Consider the following 15,164-nt stretch of genomic DNA (forward strand, 5'->3'; position numbering starts at 1 on the left):
ACAAGCAATGATCACACGCACGGCACAGCGGACACACCAGGAACCGCGGTGTTGGCCGTCGAATGGCGCTAGCTGCGCAGCATTTGTGCACCGCCGCCGTCAGTGTCAGCCAGTTTGCCGTGGCATACGGAGCTCCATCGCAGTCTTTAACACTGGTAGCACGCCGCGACAGCGTGGACGTGAACCGTATGTGCAGTTGACGGACTTTGAGCAAGGGCGTATAGTGGGCATGCGGGAGGCCGGGTGGACGTACCGCCGAATTGCTCAACACGTGGGGCGTGAGGTCTCCACAGTACATCGATGTTGTCGCCAGTGGTCGGCGGAAGGTGCACGTGCCCGTCGACCTGGGACCGGACCGCAGCGACGCACGGATGCACGCCAAGACCGTAGGATCCTACGCAGTGCCGTAGGGGACCGCACCACCACTTCCCAGCAAATTAGGGACACTGTTGCTCCTGGGGTATCGGCGAGGACCATTCGCAACCGTCTCCATGAAGCTGGGCTATGGTCCCGCACACCGTTAGGCCTTCTTCCGCTCACGCCCCAACATCGTGCAGCCCGCCTCCAGTGGTGTCGCGACAGGCGTGAATGGAGGGACGAATGGAGACGTGTCGTCTTCAGCGATGAGAGTCGCTTCTGCCTTGGTGCCAATGATGGTCGTATGCATGTTTGGCGCCGTGCAGGTGAGCGCCACAATCAGGACTGCATACGACCGAGGCGCACAGGGCCAACACCCGGCATCATGGTGTGGGGAGCGATCTCCTACACTGGCCGTACACCACTGGTGATCGTCGAGGGGACACTGAATAGTGCACGGTACATCCAAACCGTCATCGAACCCGTCGTTCTACCATTCCTAGACCGGCAAGGGAACTTGCTGTTCCAACAGGACAATGCACGTCCGCATGTATCCCGTGCCACCCAACGTGCTCTAGAAGGTGTAAGTCAACTACCCTGGCCAGCAAGATCTCCGGATCTGTCCCCCATTGAGCATGTTTGGGACTGGATGAAGCGTCGTCTCACGCGGTCTGCACGTCCAGCACGAACGCTGGTCCAACTGAGGTGCCAGGTGGAAATGGCATGGCAAGCCGTTCCACAGGACTACATCCAGCATCTCTACGATCGTCTCCATGGGAGAATAGCAGCCTGCATTGCTGCGAAAGGTGGATATACACTGTACTAGTGCCGACATTGTGCATGCTCTGTTGCCTGTGTCTATGTGCCTGTGGTTCTGTCAGTGTGATCATGTGATGTATCTGACCCCAGGAATGTGTCAATAAAGTTTCCCCTTCCTGGGACAATCAATTCACGGTGTTCTTATTTCAATTTCCAGGAGTGTATTTTCTTTCGATAATGTCATATGGAATAATGCTCAGAGGTACCTTTTTAAGAAAGAAAGTCTTCATTCCTTAAATACATACTGTAAGAATAATATGTGGTGCTCGCCCATGATCATTTTATAAACATCTGTTTAAGGAGCTGGGCATTCTGACTTCTGCTTCACAGTATATTCATTCCCTCATGAAGTTTGTTGTAAATAATCCACTGTAGTTCAAAAGGAACAATGATGTACATACTGACTATACCAGAAGGAAAAATGATATTCATTATTTCACATTAAGGTTGTCTTTAGCACAAAAAGGGGTTCACAATGCCCAACAAAAAGTTTTGATCACTTACTTAGTCATGAAAAAATCTGACTGACAGAAAAGCAAAATTTGAAAACAAACTGGAAAATTTTCTGCTTGAGAGCTCCTTCTTTCCTGAAGAAGAATTTCTGTTACTGTAATGTTTAAAAGGTAGTGAGTAGGAATTACTAACTCAAATCTGTTTTTACTTCTTTTTTTTAACACTTATAAATGTCCAGCATGTAATTGTATTTACAAATTAACACCTGCTGTGAAGGTAAAATGACTCATTCTGGATCATTAAGATGTATAATGCAAATGATTCATGTAACATTAAAGTAACTAACTCACAATGTGAGGGTATGTCCAGAATCACTACTCAGACTGAATCTGCTGTCATCCAAGAAGAGCACACAACCCCACTCATCATCTGACCAGTCCCTATGCTCTTGGAGTTGTATGGGTGTCAATAGAACACAACATACTGATCACACAGCAGAGAGACCACCACCCCACGATGCAGCTGCTGTGCCACTGTGGAGCATGATTGCAGTCCTTTAAACGTAGTTGTAACTGCACTGCTGTTTGATGTGGGTCCCTTCTTGGCTGTTGCACAATATAGAGGTCATCTGCTACTGTAGTTGACCACGGTTCACCACCTCTTCTCCTTTGAGCACCAGTACCGCTGGTTTGAAGTGCTTCCCATGTGCGTGAATCAATGCTGTGAGCAATATCAAACTCCTGGGCTACAATCGTCACATTTTGTCCTTCTTCCAGTTTCCTGATCATTTTTCCCCATGTGAAATCATCCAGATGTTGTCTCCGGGCCTTGTTTTAATGATGAACACCATCAAAGTGCACCATAACTGCTCACTGATTGATACACGGTATTTTCCTATTCTGTCAACTGTCACATGTTGTGGGGGTAGCCCCATTTGGTGATATAGTCACGATGACCTCATGCCATTTACTGTCCAACTTTCTGTGCATGACTGGAAGACCTCTGGCAACAAGCTCCTGTACTTTCATTCATTTCCATGTTAACATGTTATTTTATCTATCTAGTCTTTAAATTTTGCAAAGCAGTCTATTACAGAAAGCTCTGTAGTATCAGTGGTTCCGAAGGAAATTTGATAAAATAACCAACAGAAAATAAATTTGGAAGAGGTAGAGTGCAAGTCATTAATATCTAATGCATCACAATGGGGGCTTATTCATGATTGAGTCCCTCAGGGTTCTGCCCTGAGTCTCTTATTACTAATGACTCATGCTTACAACTCACCTGCAGTGGTGAAAGGTAAGTGCAAATTAATGATGTCTCGAGATTAAATCACCATTTTAAATGAAAATTTATCAACTACGAAGATCAATAATTTGTTTTCAAGGTCATCAACTGGATTACCATAAACTCTCTGATTCATTATGTTTCATTCTAACCATAAAGACCAGCAAGAATTTAGAATGCAGTACAATGATCATCAGTTACAGAGAGTATATAGGGCAACATTGCCCCTGCGTCTAAGTTACCTGGGCCTGATCTGAAGGCAACTTGCATGTCAACTATGATTTTATGCTATCAACTCTCCTGAGTTTGAGATGGAAACCAAACCCAAGAGTAAAATTACTGACTTACTGATAATTTTGATTACCAAAACTGGCTTTACTGACTTGGACATAAAAAAGAATAAATAATGACTCAAATGTCTCATTAGGAAAGAACGAATCAAATCACATTTTTTTTATCTGCCCTCCAACCTCCCCACAGCCAGCTAACTCACACCTATTTATTGTTTTAATTTTAATCAACATATAAAACTATTATAAAATTACATGTAATAACAGCAACAGTAATAATAATAATAATAATAAATCAGGAACATCAGTGTACTTTAGTATAATACACTGTAACACTCCTATTCAGCACAAACATACCTCAAACTAGAAAAGGCCTTAAAGGGCAGCTATATGGCACCATTTTCAGAATAATACATACAAAATGTGAACAACATTTAATTTTTAAATGTAATGTAGAAAATCATCTACCTTCCTTTACAAAATTAGTTCACTGTTTTTGCTAATTTGAAAAATTTGTTGTTATAACACTATTTTTTCATTTGTCAACTGATTGCTGTACCTTGTCTACATCTCTAATTTTCTTCACTTCTTGTTCCCTAGATTTCACAGCACTTTCTAAGATCTCGTGGGCCACACTAGTTCATTTTTATTTAATGCTTCTTTTAAGCACTTGTTTACATCATGCAATAATCTGTCAATGTCAGTCTTCTTTCTTTTTCTTCCTGTTTCATTTTCTTCAGTGCCTGTTCACTGTGTTCAATATTCACTTTTTTCTTTTTCAAACTTACTCTTTATAGTTGTTTGCAACAATTTTTCTTTTTCTTGTTTCCTCAGTTTTTCCTCAGCCACTCTCTTCTCACATCAAGAGTACAGCTTGTGGGAAATCTTGGGTCCTTATCATTGTAAATAACAACCTGTTGATCCACTTGTTAAAACAATGAGCACATTTATTGTCACACTCCAGATATACGTCATTACACATCAAAAGTATCACATAGACAGAACATAATGGCCGCCTTGGCCCCAAAGAGATTTTGGTACGCCAGAAATGTTATGGCAAATCAGTGTTGCCGCAAGCTTATATCAGACATCAGCTGTTTGCCCCAATTGAAGAAGTTCCTGAGTGATGATTACAAAGTGAGCCTTTTCCTCAAACACATTCACCACAGCATCTTTTACAGTCAAATGAGCATTCAACATTGCTTCACACATATTTGCAGTGTCTTCATTTAAGATGTTCCCCTGACAATGGGAAAGTGCAAGTGCAAGTGCAGCCTTCACAATTTCTGTAACTGTAACGTACTTCTCTTTTCCAGCAGTAGATGTCTTCTCAAAAAACTGACTTCAATTAACATCCACTAGGTTTTTGTCACTGTCTGATATTTCTTCGTCTAACGTCAATAGTTTCCATTCATCAACTAGTGCTTGTTCACTGTATCAACTAGTGTATGTTTTAGTGAGAATCTTCTTTCATCCTCTTTGCAGACTGCAAACATCGAAGATACCACAATGAAAGTTTATCCAAAGAGGACTTCTCCAAATTATGTGCACAAGCAGATACATAGTGCTTTCTAGCTTTCATGGGCATATAGGATGTTTCTTGTCACTTAGCTTCTTGAGATATTCACTTTCTCTAGTGTTGAAAACTATGTTTTTCAGTGAAAAGCAAGATGACTCAAAGAAGCACTACTAACACAAAATTGATTCATGAGTGTTCTGACGAGGTTTTGCATTCCTTATAGATTAGATGCACTGAAAGAAAACAATGAATCTTGAAGATGTAAGAGCTCCTGCACAATCAAATATAATTTCTGCTTCGGTAATTTTGTCTTTTAATAGTATAACAATATTCTTGTATTTCAGAGAACCAATCAACCTGCTTTTGCGCTGGGGTATGAAATGAAGAAAGTAGTTTTCAACAGCTGACGATAGTTCTAAGAGTCTCTCTCCAGCTGGTTCTAATTTCAGCCATATAGGGGAAGCAAGTTCCATAAACTGATGACTTGGGAGTTTCATATCTGACTGTAGTTTTTCAAAGTCTTCCCAATGAGATGTTTGGCCATCAAAAAAATTATAGAGAAGCAAAATCATGTATGGAGCATTTTCACCATAGTCTTGTAAATCTTTTTGGAACACATTGTGGATGATATGTCAATGATGAGTCACATTTTTCTTCATATTGGCTCCCTCACAACCTATAATCAATGGCTTTGAATGAGAAAGATAGACATCATCCAAGGTTTCATTTAACTTGGAGTAAATATCACTAATCATGGCTTTACCAATGAAAAAAGTATGTAGATGTTGTGTTGTAATCATTTGTTTGGTATTAGACCTGTATTTAACTATTTAAAATATTTAAGTGGATATTTAATGTTTTTTTTTTTTTTTTCTCAAGTTCTTAATTTCATCCCAGATATGGCCCTTTTCTGTTCCTTTGCTTTATTCCACTTTTTTCTTCCTTGGTGACAGTGAAGCTAGTGTGTTAAGTGAACGTTTATGAATTTCATGAGCTATCCTTCTATTAATTCTTCTATTAATTCTTCAGCAGTAGATGTGGCTTTGATAGAGCACAATGTATGCACTGCAGCCTGCTTGAAGATTTTCAATTACGGAAGCTTCAATAAATTGCCCTAGAGATCCTATATATAACCATCATCTTTAAAGTGATGATACAGATAACATTTTTTTATGTTACTGCCACCACTTCTTCTACAGAGCTGAACCTACTGATCATTTATTTTTGAAGCTTTGAAAGAAATATAATTAGGTTTCTGTTTAGAGTTTTCATGTATCGCAGCAACCCAATTTGGTATTATTAATGTCAAACAGAATGAACAAACTTGACAGAACAGAAAAACAAAGAGTAACAACACAAAGTTACTTGCTACAACACGTAGGAGCATGCACAAACTAAGCACAGCTTCTTGACAGTAACATAATGTGCAGAATGGTGGTAAACCTCAGTTCTGTGCAAACACATTGACTCCCCCGCACCTGTCACATAGCTGGGCCATGCAGTCACAGCCACAAACACATCTATAATATTTCAGTAATTACATTTCTTAATCTGCTGAAAGTGTCATCAAAATTCATATAACTGTACTTGTACAATTTCATAACAAACTTCTTGTGACAATTTATTTAACATTTTTGTCTAAATTTCTCAAGATTAGATTATCTTATAATTTTGACTTATCTGAGACAAATACATGATATTTTTGATAGAATTTATGTATCATTTTTCTTTTCTGAAGTTTCTGGCTTATTTTGAGATTTGCTATGTTTTCATGTTTTCAGTTACTTCACATCATTTAGACAACATTCCCATCATAGAGATTAAGAATTGGTCTCTGGTGCACAAGGTTGATTATAAGGTTATAACTCAGAGCCTTCTCAACAGCATCTTCTAATTTTTCAATCCATCTGCCACAGAAAACTTTATGACCACTAACTTTTTTCATATCATGTAAACTTCTCGAAAAAAACTTTGGTATAAAGTTGACTTTACACACCAAATCAAAGAACACTTACTAAAACTGACCAATGAGAAAAATAGTGACTTTACTTAAGGATGGAAAATCATTTTACTGATATTTTCCATCCTGGAGTTTGGAGGGCCACTACACATGGCACTCACAAGAAGCCTGCCACTGAAAATTGTAAGCAAGTTACAGGAACACATTTCAAGGCTTCAGCTTCTTAAAGCATTAATGATTTTGAAGAAGAACCACTAGTCATCTCAGAAGATGATTTTGATATGGATATGGACACAATGGATGCCACCTGCATGCTTTGCCAAGAAAAATACTTGAACAATTCCAACAGACAAAACTGGGTGAGATGCTCTTCATTTTATCTTCAATGATTTTAATTCACATTTCTTTAATAATTTAATGAGATATAAACATGCATCATGTATGTAGGGGCCTATATCACTATGCTATAAGTACCAGTTAATACTATGACTAAAATGAATAACACATAATACCTAGCTACCTTTATTACAGTTTCTGTTTTTAGTCAAAATATGTTGTTGTTGTTATTGTTCTGGTCTTCAGTCCAGAGACTGGTTTGATGCAGCTCTCCATGCTACTCTATCCTGTGCAAGCCTCTTCACCTCCGAATAACTACTGCAACCTACATCCTTCTGAATCTACTTAGTGTATTTCTCTCTTGGTTTCCCTCTATGATTTTTACCCTCCATGCTTCCCTCCCTACATATGTATGTTCCCTTGAAACAGTTTTCAATAAAACTATTACAGTGTGTGTGTGCTTGTCTTTAAATGCAACTCACGCCACATACCACAGAAACATCAAAATTTTACAACTGGTATATGGGCTAAAATGTAAACTACAATAATAATGAAACTTCCTGGCAGATTAAAACTGTGTGCCCGACCGAGACTCGAACTCGGGACCTTTGCCTTTCGCGGGCAAGTGCTCTACCACTGAGCTACCGAAGCACGACTCACGACCGGTACTCACAGCTTTACTTCTGCCAGTACCTCGTCTCCTACCTTCCAAACTTTACAGAAGCTCTCCTGCGAACCTTGCAGAACTAGCACTCCTGAAAGAAAGGATATTGCGGAGACATGGCTTAGCCACAGCCTGGGGGATGTTTCCAGAATGAGATTTTCACTCTGCAGCGGAGTGTGCGCTGATATGAAACTTCCTGGCAGATTAAAACTGTGTGCCCGACCGAGACTCGAACTCGGGACCTTTGCCTTTCGCGGGCAAGTGCTCTACCACTGAGCTACCGAAGCACGACTCACGACCGGTAGTCACAGCTTTACTTCTGCCAGTACCTCGTCTCCTACCTTCCAAACTTTACAGAAGCTCTCCTGCGAACCTTGCAGAACTAGCACTCCTGAAAGAAAGGATATTGCGGAGACATGGCTTAGCCACAGCCTGGGGGATGTTTCCAGAATGAGATTTTCACTCTGCAGCGGAGTGTGCGCTGATATGAAACTTCCTGGCAGATTAAAACTGTGTGCCCGACCGAGACTCGAACGCGGGACCTTTGCCTTTCGCGGGCAAGTGCTCTACCACTGAGCTACCGAAGCACGACTCACGACCGGTACTCACAGCTTTACTTCTGCCAGTACCTCGTCTCCTACCTTCCAAACTTTACAGAAGCTCTCCTGCGAACCTTGCAGAACTAGCACTCCTGAAAGAAAGGATATTGCGGAGACATGGCTTAGCCACAGCCTGGGGGATGTTTCCAGAATGAGATTTTCACTCTGCAGCGGAGTGTGCGCTGATATGAAACTTCCTGGCAGATTAAAACTGTGTGCCCGACCGAGACTCGAACTCGGGACCTTTGCCTTTCGCGGGCAAGTGCTCTACCACTGAGCTACCGAAGCACGACTCACGACCGGTACTCACAGCTTTACTTCTGCCAGTACCTCGTCTCCTACCTTCCAAACTTTACAGAAGCTCTCCTGCGAACCTTGCAGAACTAGCACTCCTGAAAGAAAGGATAGTGCGGAGACATGGCTTAGCCACAGCCTGGGGGATGTTTCCAGAATGAGATTTTCACTCTGCAGCGGAGTGTGCGCTGATATGAAACTTCCTGGCAGATTAAAACTGTGTGCCCGACCGAGACTCGAACTCGGGACCTTTGCCTTTCGCGGGCAAGTGCTCTACCACTGAGCTACCGAAGCACGACTCACGACCGGTACTCACAGCTTTACTTCTGCCAGTACCTCGTCTCCTACCTTCCAAACTTTACAGAAGCTCTCCTGCGAACCTTGCAGAACTAGCACTCCTGAAAGAAAGGATATTGCGGAGACATGGCATAGCCACAGCCTGGGGGATGTTTCCAGAATGAGATTTTCACTCTGCAGCGGAGTGTGCGCTGATATGAAACTTCCTGGCAGATTAAAACTGTGTGCCCGACCGAGACTCGAACTCGGGACCTTTGCCTTTCGCGGGCAAGTGCTCTACCACTGAGCTACCGAAGCACGACTCACGACCGGTACTCACAGCTTTACTTCTGCCAGTACCTCGTCTCCTACCTTCCAAACTTTACAGAAGCTCTCCTGCGAACCTTGCAGAACTAGCACTCCTGAAAGAAAGGATATTGCGGAGACATGGCTTAGCCACAGCCTGGGGGATGTTTCCAGAATGAGATTTTCACTCTGCAGCGGAGTGTGCGCTGATATGAAACTTCCTGGCAGATTAAAACTGTGTGCCCGACCGAGACTCGAACTCGGGACCTTTGCCTTTCGCGGGCAAGTGCTCTACCACTGAGCTACCGAAGCACGACTCACGACCGGTACTCACAGCTTTACTTCTGCCAGTACCTCGTCTCCTACCTTCCAAACTTTACAGAAGCTCTCCTGCGAACCTTGCAGAACTAGCACTCCTGAAAGAAAGGATATTGCGGAGACATGGCTTAGCCACAGCCTGGGGGATGTTTCCAGAATGAGATTTTCACTCTGCAGCGGAGTGTGCGCTGATATGAAACTTCCTGGCAGATTAAAACTGTGTGCCCGACCGAGACTCGAACTCGGGACCTTTGCCTTTCGCGGGCAAGTGCTCTACCACTGAGCTACCGAAGCACGACTCACGACCGGTACTCACAGCTTTACTTCTGCCAGTACCTCGTCTCCTACCTTCCAAACTTTACAGAAGCTCTCCTGCGAACCTTGCAGAACTAGCACTCCTGAAAGAAAGGATATTGCGGAGACATGGCTTAGCCACAGCCTGGGGGATGTTTCCAGAATGAGATTTTCACTCTGCAGCGGAGTATGCGCTGATATGAAACTTCCTGGCAGATTAAAACTGTGTGCCCGACCGAGACTCGAACTCGGGACCTTTGCCTTTCGCGGGCAAGTGCTCTACCACTGAGCTACCGAAGCACGACTCACGACAGTTTTAATCTGCCAGGAAGTTTCATATCAGTGCACACTCCACTGCAGAGTGAAAATCTCATTCTGGAAACATCCCCCAGGCTGTGGCTAAGCCATGTCTCCGCAATATCCTTTCTTTCAGGAGTGCTAGTTCTGCAAGGTTCGCAGGAGAGCTTCTGTAAAGTTTGGAAGGTAGGAGACGAGGTACTGGCAGAAGTAAAGCTGTGAGTACCAGTCGTGACAGTTTTAATCTGCCAGGAAGTTTCATATCAGCGCACACTCCGCTGCAGAGTGAAAATCTCATTCTGGAAACATCCCCCAGGCTGTGGCTAAGCCATGTCTCCGCAATATCCTTTCTTTCAGGAGTGCTAGTTCTGCAAGGTTCGCAGGAGAGCTTCTGTAAAGTTTGGAAGGTAGGAGACGAGGTACTGGCAGAAGTAAAGCTGTGAGTACCGGTCGTGAGTCGTGCTTCGGTAGCTCAGTGGTAGAGCACTTGCCCGCGAAAGGCAAAGGTCCCGAGTTCGAGTCTCGGTCGGGCACACAGTTTTAATCTGCCAGGAAGTTTCATATCAGCGCACACTCCGCTGCAGAGTGAAAATCTCATTCTGGAAACATCCCCCAGGCTGTGGCTAAGCCATGTCTCCGCAATATCCTTTCTTTCAGGAGTGCTAGTTCTGCAAGGTTCGCAGGAGAGCTTCTGTAAAGTTTGGAAGGTAGGAGACGAGGTACTGGCAGAAGTAAAGCTGTGAGTACCGGTCGTGAGTCGTGCTTCGGTAGCTCAGTGGTAGAGCACTTGCCCGCGAAAGGCAAAGGTCCCGAGTTCGAGTCTCGGTCGGGCACACAGTTTTAATCTGCCAGGAAGTTTCATATCAGCGCACACTCCGCTGCAGAGTGAAAATCTCATTCTGGAAACATCCCCCAGGCTGTGGCTAAGCCATGTCTCCGCAATATCCTTTCTTTCAGGAGTGCTAGTTCTGCAAGGTTCGCAGGAGAGCTTCTGTAAAGTTTGGAAGGTAGGAGACGAGGTACTGGCAGAAGTAAAGCTGTGAGTACCGGTCGTGAGTCGTGCTTCGGTAGCTCAGTGGTAGAGCACTTGCCCGCGAAAGGCAAAGGTCCCGAGTTCGAGTCTCGGTCGGGCACACAGTTTTAATCTGCCAGGAAGTTTCATATCAGCGCACACTCCGCTGCAGAGTGAAAATCTCATTCTGGAAACATCCCCCAGGCTGTGGCTAAGCCATGTCTCCGCAATATCCTTTCTTTCAGGAGTGCTAGTTCTGCAAGGTTCGCAGGAGAGCTTCTGTAAAGTTTGGAAGGTAGGAGACGAGGTACTGGCAGAAGTAAAGCTGTGAGTACCGGTCGTGAGTCGTGCTTCGGTAGCTCAGTGGTAGAGCACTTGCCCGCGAAAGGCAAAGGTCCCGAGTTCGAGTCTCGGTCGGGCACACAGTTTTAATCTGCCAGGAAGTTTCATATCAGCGCACACTCCGCTGCAGAGTGAAAATCTCATTCTGGGTACAATAATAATGCTCTTAATTTTGCCTGGTACATTATACTACGAATTGGAGTATGCAGAATTAGGAACAAATTTTTGAAAACTGCCTTTTCAAATGTTTTAAAACTCAGCAGAACATTTTCATGTATGAAAGAATAAGACGATAATTGATTCCAGGAAACTAAAGTAAGATACACAGACCAGGCATACTGTCTATGTGTGGTCTAAGGCTAAAATACATAATTAATTTTTTTATGAAGTAATATAGCTATTTGTAATATTTATTGAGATTCCAGCTTCATAACAAAACACACTTAGGATATGTGATATTTCAGGCATTTAGAATGCCACCTAATAATACACCAGACATTGAAGAGCTTGAACTCGACTGCTTTTTACACTAAGAATGCCACCTCACATTAAGAACAATTTTCAAGCAGTTACGGATACCTACCACAGCTTTTTACACTAAGAATGCTACCTCACATTAAGAAAAATTTTCAAGCAGTTACAAATACCTACCACAGCTTCCAAATACATATTTTCCTCTTATGTGGTTTATTATAAAGAACAGTTCTCTTTATGAGAGCAGTACAGAATCTATGTGCTTGACAACAGACACAAAAATGACAGCCACTGCAAATTTAAAAAGTATATATATATATACAGCATTGTAAGAGATGAACTGTCAAATTACTGTCACATCGAAACTTCCTGGCTTCCCACGCTCGGGTTCCCGGGTTCGATTCCCGGCGGGGTCAGGGATATTCTCTGCCTCGTGATGGCTGGGTGTTGTGTGCTGTCCTTAGGTTAGTTAGGTTTAAGTAGTTCTAAGTTCTAGGGGACTTATGACCACAGCAGTTGAGTCCCATAGTGCTCAGAGCCATTTGAACCATTTTGAAACTTCCTGGCAGATTAAAACTGTGTGCCGGACCGAGACTCAAACTCAGGACCTTTGCCTTTCGCGGGCAAAGCCACAGCCTGGGGGATGTTTCCAGAATGAGATTTTTCACTCTGCAGTGGAGTGTGCGCTGATTTGAAACTTCCTGGTAGATTAAAACTGTGTGCTGGACCAAGACTTGAACTTGGGACCTTTGCCTTTCGCGGGCAAGCGCTCTACCATCTGAGCTACCCAAGCACGACTCACGCCCCATCCTCACAACTTTACTTCTGCCAGTACCTCGTCTCCTACCTTCCAAACTTTACAGAAGCTCTCCTGTTAACCTTGCAGAACTAGCACACCTGAAAGAAAGGATACTGCGGTGAAATGGCTTAGCCACAGCCTGGGGGATGTTTCTAGAATGAGTTCTGCGAGGTTCGCAGGAGAGCTTCTGTAAAGTTTGGAAGGTAGGAGACGAGGTACTGGCAGAAGTAAAGCTGTGAGGATGGGGCGTGAGTCGTGCTTGGGTAGCTCAGATGGTAGAGCGCTTGCCTGCGAAAGGCAAAGGTCCCGAGTTTGAGTCTCGGTCCAGCACACAGTTTTAATCTGCCAGGAAGTTTCATATCAGCGCACACTCCGCTGCAGAGTGAAAATCTCATTCTACTGTCACATCATAATTAACATTTTATTTTCAGCATATTGACGTCATTTACCATCTTATTAAAACAGTGTCAGTTACAGGACAGTCCACTAACGACATAACATTGATGTCACATCAATCAAGATATACTTGAAAATGGTGATAATGCCAAGACAGTCAGTCATAAATAAAGATTACTTATTATAAGCAGCTATTTGGTGCATCTACTCTAATAATTTAAAAAGTGTAATTTGTCTAATTATGTGTTGAGAATGCTTGTGCTGAAAGCTACATCTCACTTTCTCCACAGCTTAAATGTTTTAGAAACAGTGAAACCATGTTAAAAAATGAAATCACAATACAAAACTGTTGAGGCCTTCATAGTCACTTGTTGACACATTGCCTGTCGGCTTTTGTCTCAAGATCTTTGGCTGATGTATGTTTAAAGTTATACATCAGTTGAAGATCCAAAGACAAAAATGAACAGGTAATTCATGAATTATAGTATTTTCTATTAGACTGGTATTTGTAATTCACTGATAAGTATGAGGTTACCACAGAAATAATTATTACAAACAGTTTTGTTGTTTTCAAATGCTAATTTAAGCATTGTGTATATAAGCTTATTATCATGTAGTTATTACACGTGTTGTTGTAATTACAAACAAGATTTTGAATACCAATATGGTTATAATAATAATGTATCAGATTAGGTGAGCACAAACTAAACAGCTATCCTGATAATATACAAGATGCTGCAGTAGCTTGATCTCTGATGATGATGCTTGATTTACCAAGTAAATGATTTAACCTAAGTATTTATAATTGCAAAAGAGAACATTATTAGCTTTTGAAAAAGGATGGTGCCTACCTGTAAGGCTTGTTGAAGTTCCTTGTGGCCCAGGTATTGGTTCTTTTGCCAGTACCAGTGGAATAACAACTGTTTGTGATAAACCACTCTGTCCAAGAACCCAACTAAACACATGCCCATCAGCTGACACTGAGAAAAAATTCATTTCTCCATCTGGCATGTCTTCTCCCCATCGAACCTAGGTATATTAAAAGTTATTTATGCAGTTCAATAATTACTCAAACATTAATAATTACAGTTACAATGACTTTGTTAACATTGTGTTAGATGAATAAAATAGTTTTAGAAGTATGACTTAGCAAATAAAACACCATTCTTGACACACATACACACGCATAAATCTTTATTTAAAAGAACTGTCCACCTGCTTAGCTGGGTGGTAAGGTGCTCGCCTCCCGTGCCAGCGTGCATGCCAGCGTTTGATTCCTGGCCGGCTTGGGGATTTCCTCCCCTCGGGGACTGAGTATTGTGTTGTTCTCATCATCATTTCATCCTCATCACCGGCATGCAAGTCACCCAATGTGGCATCGACTGAAATAAGACTTGCACTTGGTGGCCGAACTTCCCTGGATGGAGCCTCCCGGCCAATGAGGCCATACGCTAATTTCCATTTTACAAAACGGTCGAAGTCGAGCACAATTATTAGCTGCTCATTTTGAGCACTTCTAGATTCTGAAAAAAATGTTACAAGGTGTGCCCCAGAAGTCATGAAATATATTTTTTTGCTGTGCCTTCATAGGTCACAGCATGTTCGAATTGGGTGGGATGACCCACAGCTTTGTAGCACACCCCATGTCAGTCTGCTCTGAGCATCCATGGCATCATGATCACTGATTAGCTAAACCCCTACTTGGAGACCATGTCATGGTTGATACTTTTGAGCAATGCTGGGTAATCAAGATCTGCATAAAGCTCAACAAAAAGTTTCAGAAACTCATTAACTGCTTAAACAGTGCTGAGAGGAATCAATTCTTTTGTATGTGCAAGTTATGAAGTGGATGAGAAAGTTTAAGCTGCACCAGAAATGAGTGGATAGCCATCACCAAGCCAAATTGATGAAAATGTGACTCATCTCCATTGGTTGTTGAATTCTGACTGTTGACAGAGTGTTCAGCTGTTAGTTCACGCACTAAACATTCTGAAAACTGTCATGCATCACATCATTACAGAAGAATTGAACATGAGGAACATGTGCATTAAGCTGGTCCACAAACTGTTGATGGA

General features: G+C 42.6%; 1 protein-coding gene across 1 annotated transcript in view; it reads right to left on the reverse strand.

Annotated features, from left to right (window-relative positions):
* LOC126263309 (dynein intermediate chain 2, ciliary) overlaps positions 1–15,164 on the reverse strand; it is a 196,700-nt gene that overhangs the window by 55,217 nt on the left and 126,319 nt on the right. Inside the window, exon 6 of the mRNA XM_049960398.1 lies at positions 13,941–14,118. Coding sequence (XP_049816355.1) covers positions 13,941–14,118 — 178 coding nt within the window. The remainder of the gene's footprint in view (positions 1–13,940; positions 14,119–15,164) is intronic.

The sequence above is a fragment of the Schistocerca nitens genome, chromosome 6, assembly GCF_023898315.1.
Source record: "Schistocerca nitens isolate TAMUIC-IGC-003100 chromosome 6, iqSchNite1.1, whole genome shotgun sequence".
Lineage (NCBI taxonomy): Eukaryota > Metazoa > Arthropoda > Insecta > Orthoptera > Acrididae > Schistocerca > Schistocerca nitens.